General features: G+C 53.5%; 7 protein-coding genes across 7 annotated transcripts; 5 read left to right on the forward strand and 2 right to left on the reverse strand.

The window, feature by feature from the left end:
• The first annotated feature begins 986 nt into the window (after window positions 1–986).
• cprA (NADPH--hemoprotein reductase cprA) lies at window positions 987–3752 on the forward strand. The gene is made up of 2 exons (XM_020204159.1): window positions 987–3094; window positions 3160–3752. Exons 1-2 carry the CDS (start codon window positions 1304–1306, stop codon window positions 3454–3456), a joined length of 2088 nt encoding a protein of 695 aa, XP_020060980.1. The 5' UTR covers window positions 987–1303; the 3' UTR covers window positions 3457–3752.
• Window positions 3753–4059: 307 nt separating this feature from the next.
• ASPACDRAFT_109412 (DDB1/RSE1 family protein) lies at window positions 4060–8385 on the forward strand. Its single transcript, XM_020195385.1, has 5 exons — window positions 4060–4460; window positions 4544–5214; window positions 5277–7183; window positions 7241–7687; window positions 7754–8385. The coding sequence occupies exons 1-5, from the start codon at window positions 4366–4368 to the stop codon at window positions 8054–8056; spliced, it is 3423 nt and encodes a 1140-aa protein (XP_020060981.1). The 5' UTR covers window positions 4060–4365; the 3' UTR covers window positions 8057–8385.
• A 935-nt stretch (window positions 8386–9320) lies between these two features.
• On the forward strand, window positions 9321–11013 carry ASPACDRAFT_38204 (putative RNA binding protein MSSP-2; the record flags this gene model as incomplete). The annotated part of the gene is made up of 6 exons (XM_020200414.1): window positions 9321–9853; window positions 9900–9990; window positions 10043–10132; window positions 10189–10283; window positions 10341–10673; window positions 10728–11013. The coding sequence occupies 6 exons, from the start codon at window positions 9321–9323 to the stop codon at window positions 11011–11013; spliced, it is 1428 nt and encodes a 475-aa protein (XP_020060982.1).
• Window positions 11014–11838: 825 nt separating this feature from the next.
• ASPACDRAFT_8589 (FAD synthase) lies at window positions 11839–12750 on the reverse strand (the record flags this gene model as incomplete). Its single annotated transcript, XM_020206118.2, has 2 exons — window positions 11839–12470; window positions 12558–12750. Coding segments are annotated over 2 exons (825 nt in total), but the record flags the coding sequence as incomplete, so codon positions are not given.
• Window positions 12751–13740: 990 nt separating this feature from the next.
• Window positions 13741–14928, reverse strand: ASPACDRAFT_109415 (J domain-containing protein). The gene is made up of 3 exons (XM_020195386.1): window positions 14765–14928; window positions 14654–14697; window positions 13741–14571 (listed from the first exon to the last, which is right to left on the reverse strand). Exons 1-3 carry the CDS (start codon window positions 14825–14827, stop codon window positions 14040–14042), a joined length of 639 nt encoding a protein of 212 aa, XP_020060984.1. The 5' UTR covers window positions 14828–14928; the 3' UTR covers window positions 13741–14039.
• Window positions 14929–15024: 96 nt separating this feature from the next.
• dbp4 (RNA-dependent ATPase HCA4) lies at window positions 15025–17712 on the forward strand. Its single transcript, XM_020195387.1, has one exon. The coding sequence runs from the start codon at window positions 15140–15142 to the stop codon at window positions 17576–17578; it is 2439 nt and encodes an 812-aa protein (XP_020060985.1). The 5' UTR covers window positions 15025–15139; the 3' UTR covers window positions 17579–17712.
• Window positions 17713–18132: 420 nt separating this feature from the next.
• Window positions 18133–20457, forward strand: ASPACDRAFT_1861365 (uncharacterized protein). Its single transcript, XM_020197781.1, has 7 exons — window positions 18133–18236; window positions 18337–18720; window positions 18795–18996; window positions 19054–19095; window positions 19159–19307; window positions 19391–19855; window positions 19925–20457. The coding sequence occupies exons 2-7, from the start codon at window positions 18371–18373 to the stop codon at window positions 20436–20438; spliced, it is 1722 nt and encodes a 573-aa protein (XP_020060986.1). The 5' UTR covers window positions 18133–18236; window positions 18337–18370; the 3' UTR covers window positions 20439–20457.
• Window positions 20458–20566: the final 109 nt, after the last annotated feature.

The raw sequence follows: 20566 nt of genomic DNA on the forward strand, positions 1-20566 counted from the left end.
TGGCTTAGTTATGTATACAAATTATGTATACAAATGTGAGCATGTGCTGCTCTATACCAAGTTACCGACGCAAAGAAACTGCCACGAAGGCGGAACTCGGCTAGTTGGCCTCTTGGTCGGCAGCGTCGTTCGGGAGATCCCCCAGATTGTTTGGCGCCTTTCACATTCATCTCTGGTCTTGAGTCGACCGCCACCTGGGTCTCTGGGATGGCCATAGGCTCATCCCAGGGCCGAATTCTCCTTCCGAACCAAACTGTATTTCGGTCAAAGTGTCGGCCCATGGGGTATATCCCCACACCTTCACATTATCAGGAAGGGTATATATTTCGTAGAACAGGCCCCATTTTCAAGATCACCCCTAGGTTTTCTAGGTGACTTGCCAGATCAGCCCTTCCATCTTGAGGACAATCACCACATACTGTGGACTCTACCAGCAAATCGATCTTATCCTGTTTCAGAACCTCAGAAACCTAACTTGAAAGCGAGACACCTTGGATCCGAAAGACGCCCGAGTTCAATTGAGGAACTCCTAAACAAGGTATTGAGTATCAGGCAGTCTGCTCACCGGAGTCCGACGACTGCATAGTACATGACTGCAATTTGCAAAATTGCCAAGGATAGATTAGCGGCACGGTTGAACCCACCAGCCGTCCGAGTTCCGAAGCACCGGACCCCCCGAATAGGACAGTGAGAAAGGCCACTGCACCTGCAAAAGCCATTTTCGCCTGAGGCACAGACAAAACTCCACTATTTGTCGACATTGAGTCTTGGACCCATTTTCTATCCTATCGATCAGTCCCTCAACAGTTCCCGCCCGGTTCTCGGCGCCCCTCCGTCTCCTTCATTGCTCTGGGATGCGCCGGCGGTCTGTTTATGCTTGCTGCTTGTGACTGCGGCCCCCCAACTGATAATCGGCATTTCGTCTTTCCCTAGATCAGACCACGGTTCCCTCATCTTACCCTCCTCGGGTCTTGGCCCTGGTCTTCTCCTCGTTCTCCCTTTCCGTTCTTCCTCTTCTTCTTTCCTTCTATCTTTCCGTTCCATTTTTGTACTCTCCTCCCCCCCCGGAGTCCTCCTAGGAGCACGCCACCTGCTTGGAATTATTCCTTTGGTGATCGCTGCTGGGAACTCGATTCAGCCTGAGGGACCTTTCGGTTTTCCCTCGTTTACTTCCCCCCCTCCCTTCTTTGCGCCCTCTCGTCTCTCCGCTCGAGATAGTCTGCGCTCCCTGCCCAGGCTTACCCAGTCTCAACATTAACCCCCGGGGCTACTGCTCTCGCATCGCCCACAGAGCCCCGTCATCATGGCGCAACTCGACACCCTCGATTTGGTAGTCTTGGCGGTGCTTTTGGTGGGTAGCGTTGCCTACTTCACCAAGGGCACCTACTGGGCTGTGGCCAAAGACCCCTATGCTTCTACAGGCCCCGCCCTGAATGGTGCCGCCAAGGCCGGCAAATCCAGAAACATCGTCGAAAAGTTGGAGGAAACTGGCAAGAACTGTGTGATTTTCTATGGATCGCAGACTGGAACCGCAGAGGATTATGCCTCTCGATTGGCAAAGGAAGGATCTCAGCGATTCGGGCTCAAGACCATGGTCGCTGATCTTGAGGATTATGACTATGAGAACCTGGACCAGTTCCCCGAAGATAAGGTTGCGTTTTTCGTTTTGGCCACGTACGGCGAAGGTGAACCCACCGACAACGCTGTTGAGTTCTACCAGTTCTTCACCGGCGAGGATATCGCTTTTGAGAGCGGCGCTTCTGCCGATGACAAGCCGCTATCCTCCCTCAAGTATGTCGCATTCGGCCTGGGTAACAACACCTACGAGCACTATAATTCGATGGTCCGCAACGTGGACGCCGCTTTCCAGAAACTCGGAGCTCAGCGGATTGGCACTGCCGGTGAGGGTGATGACGGCGCTGGTACTATGGAAGAGGATTTCTTGGCATGGAAAGAGCCCATGTGGGCGGCGCTGTCTGAGGCCATTGGTCTGGAGGAGCGAGAGGCGGAGTATGAACCCGTCTTCTCCGTCGCCGAAGATGATTCTCTGAGCCCTGAGGACGATTCTGTTTACCTTGGTGAGGCCACCAAAGGCCATCTCGAAGGCAGCCCGAAAGGCCCATTCTCTGCCCACAACCCTTACATCGCCCCGATCGTCGAGTCCCGTGAACTTTTCACTGTCAAGGATCGCAACTGTCTGCACATGGAAATCAGTATTGCTGGAAGCAACTTGTCGTACCAAACTGGTGATCACATCGCTATCTGGCCAACCAATGCCGGCGCGGAAGTTGATCGGTTCCTCCAAGTTTTCGGTTTCGAAGGAAAGAGACACACGGTTATCAACATCAAGGGCATTGATGTGACCGCCAAGGTTCCGATCCCCACCCCTACCACGTACGATGCCGCTGTTCGCTACTACCTGGAAGTCTGTGCCCCCGTTTCTCGTCAATTCGTCTCGTCTCTCGCCGCCTTTGCTCCCGATGAGGAGAGCAAGGCGGAAATCGTTCGTCTCGGTAGCGACAAGGATTATTTCCATGAGAAGATTTCGAACCAGTGCTTCAACATCGCCCAGGCACTTCAAAGCATCACCCCCAAACCGTTCTCTGCTGTGCCTTTCTCTCTACTCATCGAGGGCCTCACCAAGCTGCAGCCTCGCTACTACTCCATCTCCTCGTCCTCCCTTGCGCAAAAAGATAAGATCAGTGTCACTGCGGTTGTCGAGTCGGTTCGTTTGCCTGGCGCCTCTCATGTTGTCAAGGGTGTGACGACGAATTATCTTCTTGCACTCAAGCAAAAGCAAAATGGCGATCCTTCTCCCGACCCTCACGGACTGACCTACGAGATCAACGGTCCGCGCAACAAGTATGATGGTATCCACGTCCCTGTCCATGTTCGTCACTCGAACTTCAAGCTGCCCTCTGATCCTTCTCGGCCCGTTATCATGGTCGGACCTGGTACCGGTGTTGCTCCTTTCCGTGCCTTCATTCAGGAACGAGCTGCTTTGGCTGCCAGGGGCGAAAGGGTTGGACCCACAGTTTTGTTCTTTGGCTGCCGCAACCGCAACGAGGATTTCATGTATCAGGATGAATGGAAGGTATGCTCTAGCTCTCCTGTCCTCCTTTAAGTATGCACTTGAGACTCACCAAATAATCTCTGTAGATTTACCAGGAACAGCTTGGGGACTCGCTGAAGATTATCACTGCATTTTCTCGCGAATCTTCCCAGAAGGTGTATGTTCAGCATCGCTTGAGCGAGCATGCCGAACTCGTCAGCGACCTTCTCAAGCAGAAGGCAACCTTCTATGTCTGCGGTGATGCTGCGAACATGGCGCGTGAGGTTAACCTTGTACTTGGCCAAATCATCGCCAAGCAGCGCGGTCTTCCTGCCGAAAAGGGCGAAGAGATGGTTAAGCACATGCGCAGCAGCGGTAGTTACCAGGAAGATGTGTGGTCATGATTTCTTTCGGTGTGCATAGGATGTAGTGATCCTTTCTTCCGATACGACTTTTTTTGTTTCGTATTTTTTCATGTCTAGATGATCTCTGCATATAAACTTCGCCGCATTTCTTGGTTTGTTGCTTGGCGTGGCTCATGTATGCCTAGTGTTTGGTTCTTCTCTGCGGTATTAATTGGTTCTGCAGAGTTATTGGTATGGTGTGTCGGCCGAGTTTCGGTCATCGACTTTTGCAGGAATCCAGGATAGATCGTGATGATAGCTTCCTTCTACCTTCAAATGATTTACAAGAATGCTATATAGAGGCCCATGGTTACACAAGTCTGAGAAACATCTGTTACTGTATAATTTATTTGAATTCGAGACGACCTCGGAAGGTTCTGTGATTTCCTAGTTTGTTACATTCAACGACCCAAATGCCATTCGTCATTCCATGCGGGAAAAATTGGAGTGTAGACGGGTATGACCTGTGAAAGTCGAGTGTAATCTGAATATGTTGCCATAATAGAGAGGATGTTGTTTTGAGTAGGCTGGTTGCTGTCAAAGCCTGGAGAGAGACTAATCTTCGGGCATAACACGGAGTTAGAGGCTAGCCATCCTCTGCTGAACGGGACGAACCCGCCGCGACCATCGTCATTTCACTATCACTAATCCTACATTCCAGCCTTTTGGCCTTTTGTCAATCCCACCCCGTCCGCATTTGAATAGTTCAGCCCGCAGCAAAGTTATGCAGTCACTTGTACAGCTCTGAGAGCGCCGACCTTACCATCACGTTCGCTTGAATCCTCACACTGTCCCGGGGTGTCCGTCGCTTGTCGTCTCGTTATCATACCCCCGCAGTCGTCCCCACAGCGAAAAGCGCAATCATTTACTTGCCTCGACCGAGCACCGAGAAATACTGTCATCGCCAGGATGGCCTACGTTGTGCCAATCCACCGGGCAAGCAGCATACGACATGCGCTGACGCTGCAGTTCATGAAGCCGGAGGAGGAGGTTCTGGTTGTTGCGTTGGTTGACCTTGCTTCTAAAATTCAGACGTCCCTTTGCGTTGCGGTTCAGCGGCTGACTGTTGACTTTCATTTCTCGACAGGAAGGCGAATCGACTCGAATTCTACAATCCCACTCCCGATGGATTGAGCCTCGCCGCTTCGTGCTCTCTGTTCGCCAGAGTCACGATGCTGGCCCGACTTCCGGCTCCCGCCGACTCGTCCACCGATCACCTCGTTGTGGGCACAGACCGCTACACCTACTGCACACTATCGTGGGACAGTACGAGGAATCAAGTGCGCACGGAGAGGAACTATGTGGATGTCGCTGACCCGTCTTCGCGGGAGGCTCAGACGGGCAATCGTTGCTTGATCGATCCGAGTGGCCGTTTCATGACGCTCGAAGTCTACGAGGGCGTCATTGCGGTAATTCCCATCGTGCAGTTGCCCAGTAAGAGGAGAGGAAGGCAGGTCACCTTGCCTTCGGGGCCAGACGCACCCCGCATTGGTGAGCTTGGCGAGCCAACAACGACCCGAATCGATGAGCTGTTCGTGCGCTCCTCGGCATTTTTGCACGTCCAGTCAGGATTGCCCCGGATTGCGCTGCTTTACGAGGATAATCAGAAGAAAGTGAGACTAAAGGTCCGGGAGTTGCACTATAGCGCCGCGACCACTACCGTGAGCGCGGACGCGTCGTTTGAGGAGCTGCTGGACGGCTTCTCTGAGGAACTCGATCTTGGAGCATCCCATCTCATACCGGTGCCCGCTCCTTTGGGTTTGTGCCTCCCCATTCATGCAGAATTTGGTTTGGAAAGAATATGTGACTGACTGGACTAGGCGGTCTTCTTGTCCTAGGCGAAGCGTCGATCAAGTATGTTGATACTGACAGCAACGAGATCGTGTCTCGCCCTTTAGGTGAGGCTACTGTGTTCGTGGCTTGGGAGCGTGTGGATAGTCAGCGCTGGCTGCTGGCTGACGATTACGGAAGATTGTTTCTGCTTATGTTGGTTCTGGATTCCAACAGTCAGGTCCAGTCTTGGAAGTTGGATCACTTAGGGAACACATCACGGGCATCCGTCATAGTGTACCTTGGGGCTGGAATCATTTTTGTCGGCTCCCATCAAGGTGATTCTCAAGTACTTCGGATCGGAAATGGGTCATTCGAGGTGATTCAGACGCTCTCCAATGTGGCACCGATTCTTGACTTCACAATTATGGACCTTGGGAACCGTACCAATGAGAGCCAAACGCACGAATTCTCTTCTGGCCAAGCCCGCATTGTCACTGGCTCAGGTGCCTTTGACGACGGAACCCTCAGAAGCGTGCGCAGCGGCGTCGGCATGGAGGAATTGGGTGTGCTGGGTGAGATGGAGCACATCACCGATCTGTGGGGGCTGCGAGTAGCCGCTCAGGGTGGATTCCTTGACACTCTCCTTGTCACCTTCGTAGATGAAACACGAGTTTTCCAGTTTAGTCCGGAGGGTGAGGTGGAAGAACTTGACGGCTTCCTTGGGCTGAGTCTCTCGGAAAACACACTTCTCGCCGCCAACCTACCGGGAGGCAGGATATTACAAGTCACCGAACAAAGAGTCCTGATTGCCGATCTCGAGAGTGGCATGGTCACATACGAGTGGACACCACCTGACCAGCTGGTAATCACTGCTGCTTCAACCAACGACGAATGCATGGTCCTTGTTGTTGGCGGTGAACTGGTGACCGTCCTGGCACTTAAAACTGAACCGCAGGTAGTGACCCATAAAGACTTCGGCGCCGACAGTCAGATCTCTGGTGTCACGGTCCCTTCTTGCCCCACTGATGCCTGTATCGTCGCATTCCCTCAGTTGGCCAAGGTCTCGGTTTTGAAGCTGCAAGACTTGAGTGATCTCCACACGTTATCGTTGGGCCCTGCAGGCGAGGCTTTTCCTCGCTCTGTCCTTGTGGCGGATGTCCTCATGAACAGTCTATCAACTCTTTTCATTTCGATGGCAGATGGTAGTGTCATCACCTATTCATTTGATACCAAAGACTACTCTTTGTCAGGCATGAACAAACTCATCCTTGGTTCTGAGCAGCCGACCTTCAAGAAGCTCCCGAGGGGGGATGGGCTCTATAATGTTTTCGCAACCTGCGAGAACCCCAGCCTTATATATGGTTCTGAAGGTCGCATTATATATTCCGCTGTGAACTCCGAGGGCGCATCTCGCATATGCCACTTTAATTCTGAGGCATACCCCGAAGCTATCGCTGTTGCCACGCGCCACGATCTTAAGATCGCTCTGGTGGACACGGAGAGGACAACGCAGATTCAGACCCTTCCAGTGGGTGCAACTGCCCGCAGAGTCGCTTATTCACCTTCGGAAAAAGCTTTCGGCATCGGCACCATCGAACGCAAACTGAAAGACGGCGAAGAGCAGGTTCAGAGCAGGTTTGTCCTTGCGGATGAGATTCTGTTCCGCCGCCTCGATTCCTTTGACTTTCAACCCGAGGAGTTAGTGGAGAGCGTTGTTCGTGCCGAGTTCACAGCAGGTAAAGATGAAACTGGTCGGGAGGTGACCAAGGATCGCTTCATCGTTGGCACAGCGTACCTGGACGATGAGGGAGAAGAGTCGATTCGAGGTCGGATCTTGGTCTTCGAGGTTGACAATGGCCGGAAACTGGCCAAGGTAGCCGAACTGCCTGTGAAAGGTGCCTGTCGTGCATTGGCCATGCTAGGTGAGAAAATTGTAGCGGCTCTCGTCAAGACTGTAGGTCCTCCAAAGACAATTGTGAGCGGTCTTTTCCCGTGTACTAACAGTCAGTAGGTCGTGGTCTATAGGGTAGTCAACAACAATTTCGGAGCTACGAAGCTGGAGAAACTAGCCAGTTACAGGACCTCTACCGCGCCTGTGGATGTAACGGTGACGGGCAATATTATCGCTATCGCAGATTTGATGAAGAGTGTCTGCTTGGTAGAATGGAAGGAAGGGGAAGATGGTCTCCCTGACACTTTGACAGAGGTCGCTCGCCACTTCCAGACGGTCTGGGCCACAGGTGTCGCGTGCATCGCGGAGGACACTTTCCTCGAGAGTGACGCCGAGGGTAACCTGATTGTGCTTCGCCGCAATCGAACCGGAGTCGAAGAGGATGATAAGCGCAGGTTGGAGGTCACCGGTGAGATCTCGCTAGGGGAGATGGTCAATCGAATCCGGCCTGTCAATATACAACAAGTGGCGAGTCTAACTGTCACTCCCCGAGCATTCCTGGGCACGGTATGTCATCCTGTCTTTTTGATATCACTTGGATCATTGTGCAGACTTCTGACTGCTTAACAACAGGTCGAGGGCTCAATATACCTATTTGCTGTGATCAACCCACAACATCAGGACTTCCTGATGCGTCTGCAAGCCACCATGGCAGGGAAAGTCGAGTCTCTGGGTAACATTCCATTCAATGAGTTTCGTGGGTTCCGCAGCATGGTCCGCGAAGCCAAAGAACCGTATCGTTTTGTGGACGGCGAATTGATAGAACGGTTCTTGACCTGCGAACCAAGTGTACAGGATGAGATTGTCAAGTCCGTGGGGGCGACGGATGTTGACGAAGTCAAGGTTATGATAGAGGCTTTACGGCGACTGCACTAGAAGCCTGAGAGATTTGAGATGACATCTGATCCATGACTACGGGTACAATTTCCGAATACTGACATCAACTACTTTGTGAGTCAGAAAGGAACGATTTCTACCTGTCCACCATACTGTATAGATGTCATAATATGATCAACTTCATGTCCGCCATTTATCCCCATCATTCTGTCGTACCGTGTCAATCCAAAGGGACATCGCATGAGCAGCACTTGCAATGCTTGGCCCTTTCCACAAGAACGCTAAGTGAGTAGACGCGTGTAGGGTGCAAACTTTTTATGGAGCCCATGAGTGAGCATGTCATAGTAGGAGCAAAATCTATCTCTCACTCTCAAGTCCTTGGTCTCCACCGCAACCAACTCAACCTCTCCTCACTCCTTCTCCTCAGTACACACACACCCTCCAACTCTCTCTACTCTCTGCCTCGCATACTCAACCAAGCAATTCCCGTGGTAGTCTATCTGCCTGTGTTAGCTTGACTGCAGTCATGGTTCTACCTCCCTGGCGTGATGGTGGCTGGCCGAATGACGAGGAGATTGAATTACTCAAAAAGGCAGGAGCCGTTGCTCCTCGTAAATTGCAGGTCACTGACGAGATCGTGGCTCCTTCTTCTGCCACGGCTGCTCTTCCTTCCCCTGAGAGCGAAGGGAGGGAAGGTGTCGGTGCCTGCGATAGACTCCTGAGGCGTTCTTTCCTCCTCCAGGAGCAGCGACTGCAGGAACAGCAAGTGCAACTGCAACAGCCAACTCCTCCCAATCTGCCCTCTTTCTTGCTCTCTCCTCCAATGTCTCCCAGCTTGACTCCCACGACTCTCTCCTTTTCCTCCTCCTACGCTTCTTCTAAGACCCCCACCAATTCCTCCTCTTCCAGCAGTCATTCATTGCCTTCACGTCCGACATCTTCTTCCTTACCAGGCCATTTATTGTGTAGGTCTTTACAATAATTCTTCTGCTCTGAACTAGGTGCAATCGCTCACAGTGGTTTTAGATTCTGTCTCGCCAAATTACCCGAGCTGTTATACCCATCATCGTGAGAGCTCGTGCTTTTTTTCTCTTCTTCTTCTTCTTCTTCTTCTTCTTCTATCTACCAACGGGCCATGGCTAATCCTTTGATAGAGGTCAACTTAGCGATGGCGGCTACTATGCATCCTCCTGTCTCTGATTCCAATCAGATGCCTGATTCCCATGGCTTGCCTTCTCTCTTCGGTGGATTGGGATATCACAACCAGAGGCCTGGACCGAAGTACAACGGGGTCAAGAATAACATGCCAATGGCGATGCCTCCCTACAATCAATTTGTTCTTCTGCCGAATGGCACTATCTTCAGCGGACTGCCTCTTGACCAGGGCCCGTATTTACCTGCACATGGCCTCTACTCCGGCTTGGCCCCGCCTTGTCCGGTGGTGCCAACTCCCCCGAGCGACTACTTTCACAACCCCAATGCTGGCCTGGAAGGACCTGGCTTGTCGAATTTCGGTTTCAATGGCCTTCCTCAGCCAAGTGGGACATGTCTACCTCTCCAGATGATGAAGACTCCGACGGGGTATATTCTCCAGGATCTCGAGAGTTTGACGCAGCAAGACCCACCCATCCCACGAGCGGTGCCCGCCATGTGGACAAACCCATCTGATCTGACTCTGGCTAAGTGTCTGGAGAATCGAGAGGGGATTACCAATGTCTACATTCGAGGCTTTCTTCCGGAGACGACTGATGATATGCTGCATGCTTATGCCTCCCGCTTCGGAAAAATAGATCGCTGCAAAGCTATTGTTGACTTGGACACGGGCCTCTGCAAAGGGTTTGTCTGTGTTCTCGTCCTAATTTCCTCTCTAACAGTGTTCCAGATTTGGATTCGTCCAGTACTACAACTTCGAATCCTGCGAGAACTGCATCCGCGGTTTCTTTTATCTTGGCTACCAGGCCAGTTTCGCTCAGGTACTGTTGTCTCTCCGAAGGGTTTGCTGCCTGATCACTGATATTTCCCTAGAAATCCCGCAACTCTAGGCTCAAAGATCTAGAGGATAAGTCTTCGACCAACATCTACTGCACAAACCTTCCGATTGAGTGGACAGAGGCCGTGAGAATGCTTGTGCCCGAAAGAAGAAAGCTTGTACTAATTGAACTTTCTCATAGGATCTTCGTCGTCACTTCGAGCCATATCGTGTGGTCTCGGAAAAGATCAGCCGCGATGAGAAAACCGGAGTGAGCAAGGAGGTTGGCTTTGCTCGGTTAGTGTTTCGAAATGGCGGCGTGAGCCTCGAATTGTGATTGACTTTTTGCCTTAGGTTTGAAACGCGTGACATCGCAGAGAAGGTGTTGGGCGAGTTCCATAACGTCGTCTCCAAGGATGGAGTCAAATTGCTTCTTCGCTTTGCGGATACGAAGGCCCAGAAGCTTCTCAAGCAGCAAAGCAACGAGAGACGCGCATACCGTGCTGGGGAGTACAACTACTCGGTTGAGGTCGTGCAAGGATCTACCCCGTCGCCTTCATTGCACCGTATTCAACAGGGAGTGTCGCATATCAGCCCCAACTCGCAGGCCAGCTACGCCTCTCCAGTCGGTGTGTCTCCAGTTGGTGTGGGATCCACCTGGACCCCTGCGACATCTATCTCCCCATCGTACGTTACTGAATGTCTCCGTTCCTTCCCAAGGCATGCTGACGATACAAGCAGGTATCCCCTGATGAAGAGCCAGGCGGGGAACGTGCGCTTCAACTCTTGGTCATCCAAAGGCGGGCCAAGAGCCTTGGAGAACACACCTCTCGGTCGAGGGCAACGCAATGCCTGGACTGACAACGTCTCTGGCGGTCCTTCAAAGATGAACTTTCCAGCAACTCCTTGTGTTGAGACTCGCTCCGAGCAGTCTAGTCCTCGCAAGAGCAACGTCAAGGCTGGTTCCGTGTCTCCCATCTCAGCACGCAAGGAGGTTATCGTGACTTCACCCCGCTCGGTGATCTGAGGATTGAATGTCAACCGTGCCTAGTACGCTTGCTTCCCTATGCAACGTGCGCTTGCTTTTATTTATTTCTCACTTTCCTCTTTCTGTTCAAGATTCCGATTTCCCCCTATCTTCAGTGGCGAACAACCGTTTGAGGGGCATGAAAGGCTGTGCTATGCGTCATGTCCTTTGAGAAGTATCGCCCATTCAACTGCATGTGTAGAGGTCCACATGTTAACCACGGAGACGGATGACTGATACAAGTCTCGACTGCTCATCCATTTCAGATGTCATATCACCTTAATGTTTGATGCATTGCTTTTGTTCGTCTTCTTGAGCTTTTGCCGTTTGCGTGTTATTTGTTCTTCATTTCTTGACGACAGCCACGATTGTATTTTCAGCAGAATGATGTCCAATTTAGGAGTTTGTATCTCTTACAACCTGGCCATTCTGGTACTCATGAGAGACGGGTGAAAGGATCATGAAGCAATGGGACTGAGTGGAAAAGTGGCATTCCTGTATGTGTCTAATCATGGTTACTCCTTTCGACTCCATAAAACTATCAATGCAGTCTACAGGCTGGGAATAATAGTAATAATGATACTGCGAAACCAGAGTCCTCCTGCACGTAGCAAGCAGCACTGCTGGTGCTGGTGCCTATCAACTTTAAGGCTGAAGGAGGCGAGCCATTTACCCTCGAAGTCATGTCGGGGATAACGTTGGCAATGCCATGAAGTTCAAAGAGAGGGACGGTGGGCAATCTGTCCCCCAAAGTTGCTTCTATGCACGCTGAACCGGTCGACTCCCGGTACCTAAGGAATGCAAATGACAAATCCCATTCAGACGTCAATTGCGGCCCAACCTCTCCTCCAAATCCTCGGTCAACTCATACGCCGGACGATACCGCGACTGCTCCGCGCCGCCGGCCTCGGACTCCTCCGTCCCCGGGCGCCGCAGCAGCAGCTTGGGGTTGGGCCGCGTATCGGCGGTGCCGCCCAGACTGGTGTACCCCTGATCGTATAGGGCGCAGTACTGCAGCCCGAGGTGGCGGATGAAGGCCCAGATCTCGGTGTAGTGCCAGTCGATGACGGGGTGGTAGCGCAGGAACTGGGGCCAGCCGCTGTCGGTGTAGTCCTGGTGGGTCAGGCGGGCGCCGTGGGGGTCGGTGCGGCGAGTGCCGACGAAGATGGCGCGGACGGCCGGGTGCTGGGCCAGGTAGTCGGCGAAGACGGAGCGGATGGTGGTGCGCGGCGGGTCGGTGGTGTACTTGACCATGTCGAGGTGGTAGTGGCGAGCGGACCAGGCGACGAACTCTTCGACTTCGGGGAAGGGGTCGGGCGGGAGGGCGTAGATGGCGGGGATGGAGGTCAGAGAGTTGAGTTTGTTGTTGTTGTTGGTGGTGTCTGTCGTTGTCGGCGAGGTTTGTGGTTGCGGTTGAGTTTGTGTTTGTGTGTCTGCTTGGGTTTGGGGTTGTGATTCTTGTTGTGGTTGTGATTGTGTGGTTTGTGTCTGTTGGTGTTGTTGTTGTTGGCTCGTCGTCGTCCTCGTCGGCAGGTTGTGGAGACTCGCGAGAAACAAAACGAGCATCACGAGGCAATCCTTGCCGCCGTTGTAGGAGAGGGAGAGGTTCTCGAGCGGGAAAGTGTCCAGGGCCGCGGCGAAGACGTCCAGGGTCACGCGCGTTTGCTTCTGCACCGCGGCCAGGAGAGAGTCCGCGGGGTGAGATTCGGAGAGGAAGCGTTGGATCTGGTCATGCAGGGCGGCGATGGTGGTCGTTAGTGGCGGGGGTGCGGTGGTGCTTTCGTCATTGTTCTTGTCATCGCCCTTGTCTTTGCTGGTAGTCGCGTCGGTCTTGAGGGGGATTGGGTTGGCTTCTGTTGTCGCCTGCTGCTCGGCATCATCGGCCGCAGCGGCGGGGTATGATGCCGTAGGAGTGTGGGGTGCGGCTGCGCTTGCGCAGGTGCCATTTGGTTGAGACGTGGCCGGTTCGGAGGGCATGGTTCTGGTTCTGGGTCCCTTTGGGGGGAAGTGGTAGGGCAAGGAGACAAAGGCAAAAAGAGGTAAGGGAGGGCAGCGGAGGAGGAAAAGGTGGGAGAAGGTGGAGGGGCTTGGTAGCGATGACTCGGGATCGGTGGTTATCAGCTTGCTTTTTAGGGCGGCCGAAATAGGTGTGGTTGATGCCGCGGAGTGCCAGCCTAGGCTAAGTTCGTTGGTACTAGTACCGTCTTAGTACAAGTAAGGTATCGTGATATGTAGAAGCAATGTAATGGGAAGAAATATATAAGAAGAGGTGTGTAGAATGTAGAGGAAGGCTAGGGCACGGCAAGTAGATAATAAAAAGTTGCGAACCCCTGAATGTGATTGTTCAATGGGCTGGAATCGGTCAATTGATTGATGAGGGTTTGGGGGAGGACAGAAAGGCGGAAAGGCTGTGACGCTGCCACTGCCACTGACTGCCACTGCCGCTGGGACTGGACTGGAATGTTCTTTCTGCCCCCCGCATCGAACTTCCTTCCTCCGCGGCTCACCGCCTTCTTATCGCCCGTGTGATCGGATATCAATGCAATTGATTGAATCGCTTTGTTCCCACTATTTATTGATTGAAGTGGATGTTCTCTTTAGTGCAGGTCTTCACGGGCATAAATACTCAGCCAGAACTTGGGGTATTGTATGGAGAGCCAAGGACGGAGTGTGTGGCGAGCAAGACCCGCTTGTTTATGCTTCAGCTGCTCGTGGTTGTATTCTTTTCCGGGGCTGTCTAAAGCTTGCGGTTCTATAGACCATCCATAGAGACAAGCATCAGCTGAATTCATGCTCTGCCTCACCCTGAGTGACGGTGCCTCTGCTGAGCGGGTCCCATCTAGAGTGACTGAACATACTTCCGTATATCGATTGATAGACGCCCTAGAGCAGAAGCATTGAAGGCAAACAGTATGGTATATAGGTTTCATTAAGACTATCGTCCCCAAAACTAAAGCTCTCATACTCCAGAGAGTCAAAAATCGCCGGTACTTGCTGGATACCCCGGGCTTCGTGGTGGGGCATTTTCAGCCCAGCACTTTCATTTTCTTCTTCTTCTTTTTGTCCCCTTCCTTCTTATGTCCCTTCTGGAAGTCGCGCCAGCTGCCAATCCGTTCGTCGCGAGTATCCTCCCAGGCTTTGTCCTGGTCGCGTTTTCGTTTCCGTGCCTCCAATTCTTCCTCTTCCTTGCGCCGTTCGCGTCCTTCCTCTTGCAGCTTGGCCTTGGCCTGCCTGCGCCGCCGCGCCTCTTCTTCCAAGAGCACCGTGACCGTCATCTGACGCCATTCTTTCTTGAACTCCTCCGTCTTCAGCTCCGGAGAGTCGAGGGTGTACTTGTGTTCGCGGATCAACAGTCGTCGCGCATCCGCAATGCATTCGTCGAGGTATTCGCGCTTCTTCTCGTCCATAAGTGCGGAGTGCGCTTTCTGGAGGCGGTCGAAGGCATCGGGGGCGGCCGGGTTCTTGGTCTTATCGGGGTGAATCAGAAGGGACTTTTTGCGATAGCACATTTTGATATCCTTCTCTGTGACTCCCGGCTGTAGGTCGAGGACGGCGTATCTATCTCAACCATCGCGGATTAGCATCTAGGTGCCACGCTTTGACAAGTATAAAGTCTTGCAGTACACTGCGCATAACTTACGCGTCCAAGACAAAAGCTTTTCTAATCCGATCAATCTCTGCATCCTGCGATCGGACTTAGCGTCAGCAACAGGATTGTCAATGGGGACGATGGGGGTGAGAAGGAAGGCACCTTGTCGAAATCGGACGCTTCCCGCTCGAGAGCGTCCAGTGCATCTTGTTCCTCGGAGGCCATGATGCTTGGTTTCCGGGAGTCCAGGTCAAGAACAAGCAGCTCTCCCCAGGGTCGCACTGGTCGTGTGTCTGCAAGTCGAATGGAGATCGATGATAAGCATTGGCTTATCGCTGGCTGAGTCATCGGCGAGCGCCCGCCTGGCAACCAAAAAGAGAGAAAAAAAAGTTGCTTCACCGCCCGGAGATCGAGATTCGCATTCCTGATCAGCACCAAATCATTGTTTCATTACTATTGTTCCCTCACGATACCGGTTCTCGCCTTCTGCTTTTCGTGGACGCACTTGTGGGATTCGATCTTCCAGACTAGCCCACTATGGCTCCGACTCACGGTTCTCGTGATAAAAAGCAAAGCAAACCACCTCAACGGGCCGGTAATTTGAAGCGCAAGCGTGCCCAAGACGATCTGTCTTCCCTCATCCAGCGAGTGGAAGAGCTCGATGTCAAGGACTCACTCAAATCATTCACCGATCTGCCTCTGTCTGAACCGACCGCCTCCGGACTCGCCTCATCTCACTACAAGACCCTGACCGATATCCAGTCTCGTGCGATCAGTCATGCGCTCAAGGGCCGCGATGTTCTAGGCGCCGCGAAGACGGGAAGCGGCAAGACTCTGGCTTTCCTGGTCCCTATCCTCGAGAACCTTTACCGCAAACAATGGGCGGAGCAAGACGGCTTGGGCGCCCTCGTTCTCTCTCCGACCCGCGAACTCGCGATCCAGATCTTCGAAGTCCTCCGCAAAGTTGGTCGCTACCACCAGTTCTCTGCAGGTCTCGTCATCGGTGGAAAGAGTCTGCGTGAGGAGCAGGAGAGACTGGGACGGATGAACATTCTGGTCTGTACGCCTGGCCGGATGCTGCAGCACTTGGATCAGACCGCTTTGTTCGATACATACAACCTACAGATGCTTGTTCTGGACGAGGCGGATCGCATTCTGGATATGGGATTCCAGAAGACCGTGGACGCGATCATCGGCCATCTCCCGAAGGAGCGCCAGACGTTGCTTTTCAGCGCAACGCAGACAAAGAAGGTTTCCGACCTGGCGCGACTGAGTCTCCAGGATCCAGAATACGTGGCTGTCCACGAGGCCGCCTCGTCCGCCACCCCCTCCAAACTCCAACAACACTACGTCGTCACTCCCCTCGCACAAAAGCTTGATGTCCTGTGGAGTTTCATCCGAAGCAACCTGAAAACCAAAACCATTGTCTTCCTCTCTTCCGGCAAGCAGGTGCGGTTCGTTTACGAAACCTTCCGGCACATGCAGCCCGGGATTCCCTTGATGCATCTTCACGGCCGACAGAAGCAGGGCGGCCGACTCGATATCACGACCCGGTTTTCGTCGGCACAACACGCCGTGCTCTTCGCCACCGATGTCGCCGCGCGTGGGCTGGACTTCCCGGCTGTTGACTGGGTCATTCAGCTGGATTGCCCGGAGGACGCTGATACCTACATCCACCGTGTGGGTCGTACGGCACGGTACGAGCGCGACGGCCGCGCGGTACTGTTCCTGGACCCCAGCGAGGAGAAGGGAATGTTGAAGAGTCTGGAGCAAAAAAAGGTTCAGGTCGAGCGAATCAACGTAAAGGCGAACAAGCAGCAGAGTATCAAGGACCAATTGCAGAATATGTGCTTCAAGGACCCCGAGTTGAAGTACCTGGGCCAGAAGGCCTTCATTTCCTATGTCAAGTCTATCTACGTTCAGAAGGACAAGGAGACGTTCGACGTCAAGAATCTCAAGCTGGAGGAGTTTGCGGCTAGTCTGGGTCTTCCTGGTGCGCCCCGCATCAAGTTCATCAAGGGTGAGGATACGAAGGAGCGCAAGAACGCGCCCCGTCTGGCCGCCTACGCGTCCAGCGACGACGAGTCGGATGAAGATGGCGAGAAGAAGAAGACCAAGAAGGAAGAGCCCCAAGTACGGACCAAGTATGACCGCATGTTCGAGCGACGGAACCAGGATGTGTTGGCCGAGCACTACTCGAAACTCATCAACGATGACGGCACGATGGTCGAGCCCAACACCGCCACGCAGGATGCCGATGAGGATGATGACTTCCTGTCCGTCAAACGTCGCTTCGAAGCCGGAGACAAGGATCTGGGAGCTGGATCCAGCTCGGAGGAGGATGACGACGAGGCCGGCGCGGGGAAGAAACAACCGACCAAGGTGGTGCAGCTGGATGGCAAGCAGGCGTTGGTCATCGACTCCAAGCGCCGGGAGAAGCTGCTCAAGTCGAAGAAGAAGTTGCTCAAGTTCAAGGGCAAAGGATCGAAACTCGTTTTCGACGACGAGGGCAACGCCCACGAGCTGTACGAGATGGAGGACGAGGAGGACTTCAAGGCCAAGGGCGATGCCAAGGAGCAGCAGGCTCGCTTCCTGGCGGAGGAGGCCGAGCGCACGCGGCGGGCGGATGTGGAGGACAAGGAGGTGGCCAAGCAGAAGAAGCGCGAGAAGAAGGAGAAGCGCAAGGCCCGCGAGCGCGAGCTGCTGGCTGCGGAGGCAGGGGAGGGAGGCGAGGGCGAGGAGAGAGTGGCCTACCTGGCTCCGTACAAGGAGGAGGACGACGACCGCGACATGGATGGCGGATTCTCTGCGTCGGAGGCGGAAGAGGAGGCCCCCCGTCCCAAGAAGTGGTTCATGGACGACGACAGCGACGACGAGCCCAAGTCCAAGAAGGCCAAGAAGTCCCGGAAAGAGCCCGAGCAGCAGATCCAGACCTTGGAGGATCTGGAATCGTTGGCTGCAGGCTTGCTGGGGTAGTTTGGCTGGGGGGGTTTCACGGTCGTCTTCTCTGCAATGGGTATATCCTTGAGTCTGATATTGTTTCTTATTTGGTTTGTTACATAGCGGATAATCTCAAAAGCATTTCCATTGGTTCAATATCTTTTGCATGCATACCTAGTACTAGTATATAGTGCAGTGCATCCACCTATCAATTCGATCTGATGCTCGTATCTAAAGTTGCGCACCTCGATAACTCTATCTGGTCTTGGAATCCCAATCACGTGGCTGACAGCCGAGCGGTGGGTCCCGGACCGCTTTGCATCGGCAGTTCCATCGAACAATTTGCGACGGTGATGGCCAATTCCCATTCTTGCTACGTAAGACTTTTCAATCACGCCATCCGCTAACGGCAAAAACTTCAATTGCAGAATAAGATGGTGCGAGAGCTGTCAGTTGAAGATGGACTTCTTTTTTCCCTGGTTCAAGTTCTTGCCCAGGAGGTTTGAACAGTTCATATAGCGCTGAAACGCCGATCTGGACTGCAGATTTAGCCCAGTTTTTTTCTTGGTCTTCTCGGCTTAGTTCAGTTTTGTCTGGGGGTTCCACTTTTCCCCAGGTCACGTGGTACTTGAGACACTGCTTTGGGAAGTCCATTGTCATTGGTGGACGGGCTGGTCTGCCTGCTCTATACTTGGTGAGCCATTAACATCCATAACACACCTACCTACCTACCTACCTACCTACCTAGCTTTTTCTACAGCCATTGTGGATGTACTAACATGGAAACCTCACAGCTCTACACAACCTTGTTCATTCTGAGACACAACCATGGCAGCCCATGACATCGAGAAGCAGCCTGCTGCTGCTGCCGAAGCAGGAGCTCCTCCGGCCAAAGGGCCCGGCGCATCTGGCGGCTTCGTCGATGCAGACGCGCAACTCGTCCGCGCGGATCGGCTGGCGCGCAAGCTCTCTGCCCGGCAGGTGCAGATGATTGCCATTGGCGGCACCATCGGCACGGGTCTGTTCCTGGGAACGGGCAAGTCGCTGGCCACCGGTGGCCCGGCGTCCATGCTTACCTCCTATATCATCTGCGGTGCCATCGTCTACGTGACGATGCTGTCGCTCGGTGAGATGGCTGCTTTCATCCCCGTCGCGGGCTCGTTCTGTACTTTTGCTGGGTAAGTTTGCTTCATCTGTTTTTGGTGTGTGCGTTCAATCGAGGCTAACAGAATGTGGGGCGCTTCGTCTTTAGTCGTTTCGTCGATGATGCTCTGGGCTTCGCTCTGACGTGGAACTATTGGTTCAACGATGCTGTGTCCACGGCCTCGGATATTATAGCCCTGCAGCTGGTTCTCGAGTTCTGGACGGATAACTTTCCCGGGTGGGCGATCAGTTTGATCTTCCTGTTTGTGGTGATCTTTCTGAATGTCATGTCGGTGAAGGTTTATGGAGAGGTTTGTTTCGCCGTGAATGCTGGATTGGTGTATTGGCTAACTTGGGTTGCGCTGCAGATCGAGTACTGGCTGAGTCTGCTCAAAGTCGTCACCATTATTGTATGTTCTTCATCTTGGTGCAGCATCTGATATGCACTGGCTTGTGTGCTAATTCGACCATAGATCTTCATCATCCTCGGGATCGTGGTCAACTGCGGCGGAAACAAGGATCACACCTACATTGGAAACAAATTCTTCTACACCGGAGAGGCTCCGTTCGTCGGTGGAATCGGAGGATTTGCCTCTGTCTTTGTCACCGCGTCTTTCGCCTAGTATGATTTCCCCTCTCTTTTCCCTCATACAATCCCCGGCCACAGCGCAATTCCAGCTCACGCGAGACTAACCACTCCCGCAGCGGCGGCACCGAATCCATCGCCATCACCGCCGGCGAGACCAAGAACCCCTCCAAGACCCTCCCGCGGGTCGTCCGCAACGTCTTCTGGCGCATCGTCCTCTTCTACATCGTCTCGATCGTGCTGATCGGCCTGGACGTCCCCTACAACTACCCGGGCCTCTCCTCCAAGACGACAGCCACCAGCCCGTTCACGATCGTCTTCGTCGAAGCCGGCAGCACCGTGGCAGGCAGCTTCATCAACGCCGTGATCATGACGAGCGTGATCTCCGCCGCCAACCACGCGCTATTCGCGGGCTCGCGCCTCCTCTACACACTGGCGGTCGACGGCTACGCGCCGCGGGTGTTCGGGCACCTGAACCGGTTCCAAGTCCCCTGGGTCGCCGTGCTGGCGACCTCGGTGATCAGCGGACTCTGCTTCGGCGCCAGCTACATCGGCGCCGGCCAACTGTGGTCGTGGCTTCAGAAGTAAATCCTCCCTTCCCCCCTTGCCCTCATCCCCTTTTCCCCCCAAACTCTAACACATGAGTGCAACAGTATCGTCGGCGTCTCCAACCAACTCTCGTGGCTCTTCATCGGCGTGGCCTCCCTGCGCTTCCGCGCCGGCATCCGCCACCAGAACCTCGAGCACCTCCTCCCCTACAAGAACTGGACCTACCCCGTCGGCCCCATCATCGCGATCGTCCTCAACGCCGTCCTGATCCTCGTGCAGGGCTGGTCGTGCTTCAGCCCCAGCTTCCACGCCGTGGATTTCGTCTCGTACTACATCGAACTCCCCATCATGTTTGTCATGTTTGTCGGGTGGAAGCTGTTCAAGCGCACCAAGTTCGTCCGCGTCGACCAGATGGATTTGATTACGGATCGGTATAACCTGGCGCATATCGAGGGCGAGGATGCCGATCTTGCGCATGGGGCGCTTGCAGCGGAGGCGCGGGGATTCGAGGCGGAGACCTCAGAAGAAAAGGGAGGAGGGTTCCTGGCGAGGTTTAAGAAAGAGGAGAAGGGGTTGTTTGGCAAGGTGAAGCGGGTGGGCATGTGGCTTTTCTTCTGATTGAATCGGTTCGGCGGGGTTATGGTGTTTATAATAATTAGTTTTCCTAATCCTAATTTCTTCTTGATGTGTATGTGTATGTGTATGTGTATGTGTTCTTAGCGTGTTGGAGTTGGAGTGGATTGCGT

Source organism: Aspergillus aculeatus, assembly GCF_001890905.1.
Source record: "Aspergillus aculeatus ATCC 16872 unplaced genomic scaffold ASPACscaffold_1, whole genome shotgun sequence".
In the NCBI taxonomy this organism is placed as follows: Eukaryota; Fungi; Ascomycota; class Eurotiomycetes; order Eurotiales; family Aspergillaceae; genus Aspergillus; species Aspergillus aculeatus.

Excerpts from the sequence above, each read along its gene's own strand:
- ASPACDRAFT_1861365 (XM_020197781.1), top strand. The coding sequence starts at position 18,371 with ATGGCAGCCCATGACATCGAGAAGCAGCCTGCTGCTGCTGCCGAAGCA. Across the intron at positions 18,721-18,794 it reads TCGTTCTGTACTTTTGCTGG|TCGTTTCGTCGATGATGCTC; the intron begins GTAAGTTTGCTT and ends CTTCGTCTTTAG. Across the intron at positions 19,096-19,158 it reads TCAAAGTCGTCACCATTATT|ATCTTCATCATCCTCGGGAT; the intron begins GTATGTTCTTCA and ends ATTCGACCATAG.
- dbp4 (XM_020195387.1), top strand. The coding sequence starts at position 15,140 with ATGGCTCCGACTCACGGTTCTCGTGATAAAAAGCAAAGCAAACCACCT.
- ASPACDRAFT_109412 (XM_020195385.1), top strand. The coding sequence starts at position 4,366 with ATGGCCTACGTTGTGCCAATCCACCGGGCAAGCAGCATACGACATGCG. Across the intron at positions 4,461-4,543 it reads GAGGAGGTTCTGGTTGTTGC|GAAGGCGAATCGACTCGAAT; the intron begins GTTGGTTGACCT and ends ATTTCTCGACAG. Across the intron at positions 7,184-7,240 it reads TAGCGGCTCTCGTCAAGACT|GTCGTGGTCTATAGGGTAGT; the intron begins GTAGGTCCTCCA and ends AACAGTCAGTAG.
- cprA (XM_020204159.1), top strand. The coding sequence starts at position 1,304 with ATGGCGCAACTCGACACCCTCGATTTGGTAGTCTTGGCGGTGCTTTTG. Across the intron at positions 3,095-3,159 it reads TGTATCAGGATGAATGGAAG|ATTTACCAGGAACAGCTTGG; the intron begins GTATGCTCTAGC and ends TAATCTCTGTAG.
- ASPACDRAFT_109415 (XM_020195386.1), bottom strand. The coding sequence starts at position 14,827 with ATGGCCTCCGAGGAACAAGATGCACTGGACGCTCTCGAGCGGGAAGCG. Across the intron at positions 14,698-14,764 it reads AAGCGTCCGATTTCGACAAG|GATGCAGAGATTGATCGGAT; the intron begins GTGCCTTCCTTC and ends GTCCGATCGCAG. Across the intron at positions 14,572-14,653 it reads AAAGCTTTTGTCTTGGACGC|ATACGCCGTCCTCGACCTAC; the intron begins GTAAGTTATGCG and ends TGGTTGAGATAG.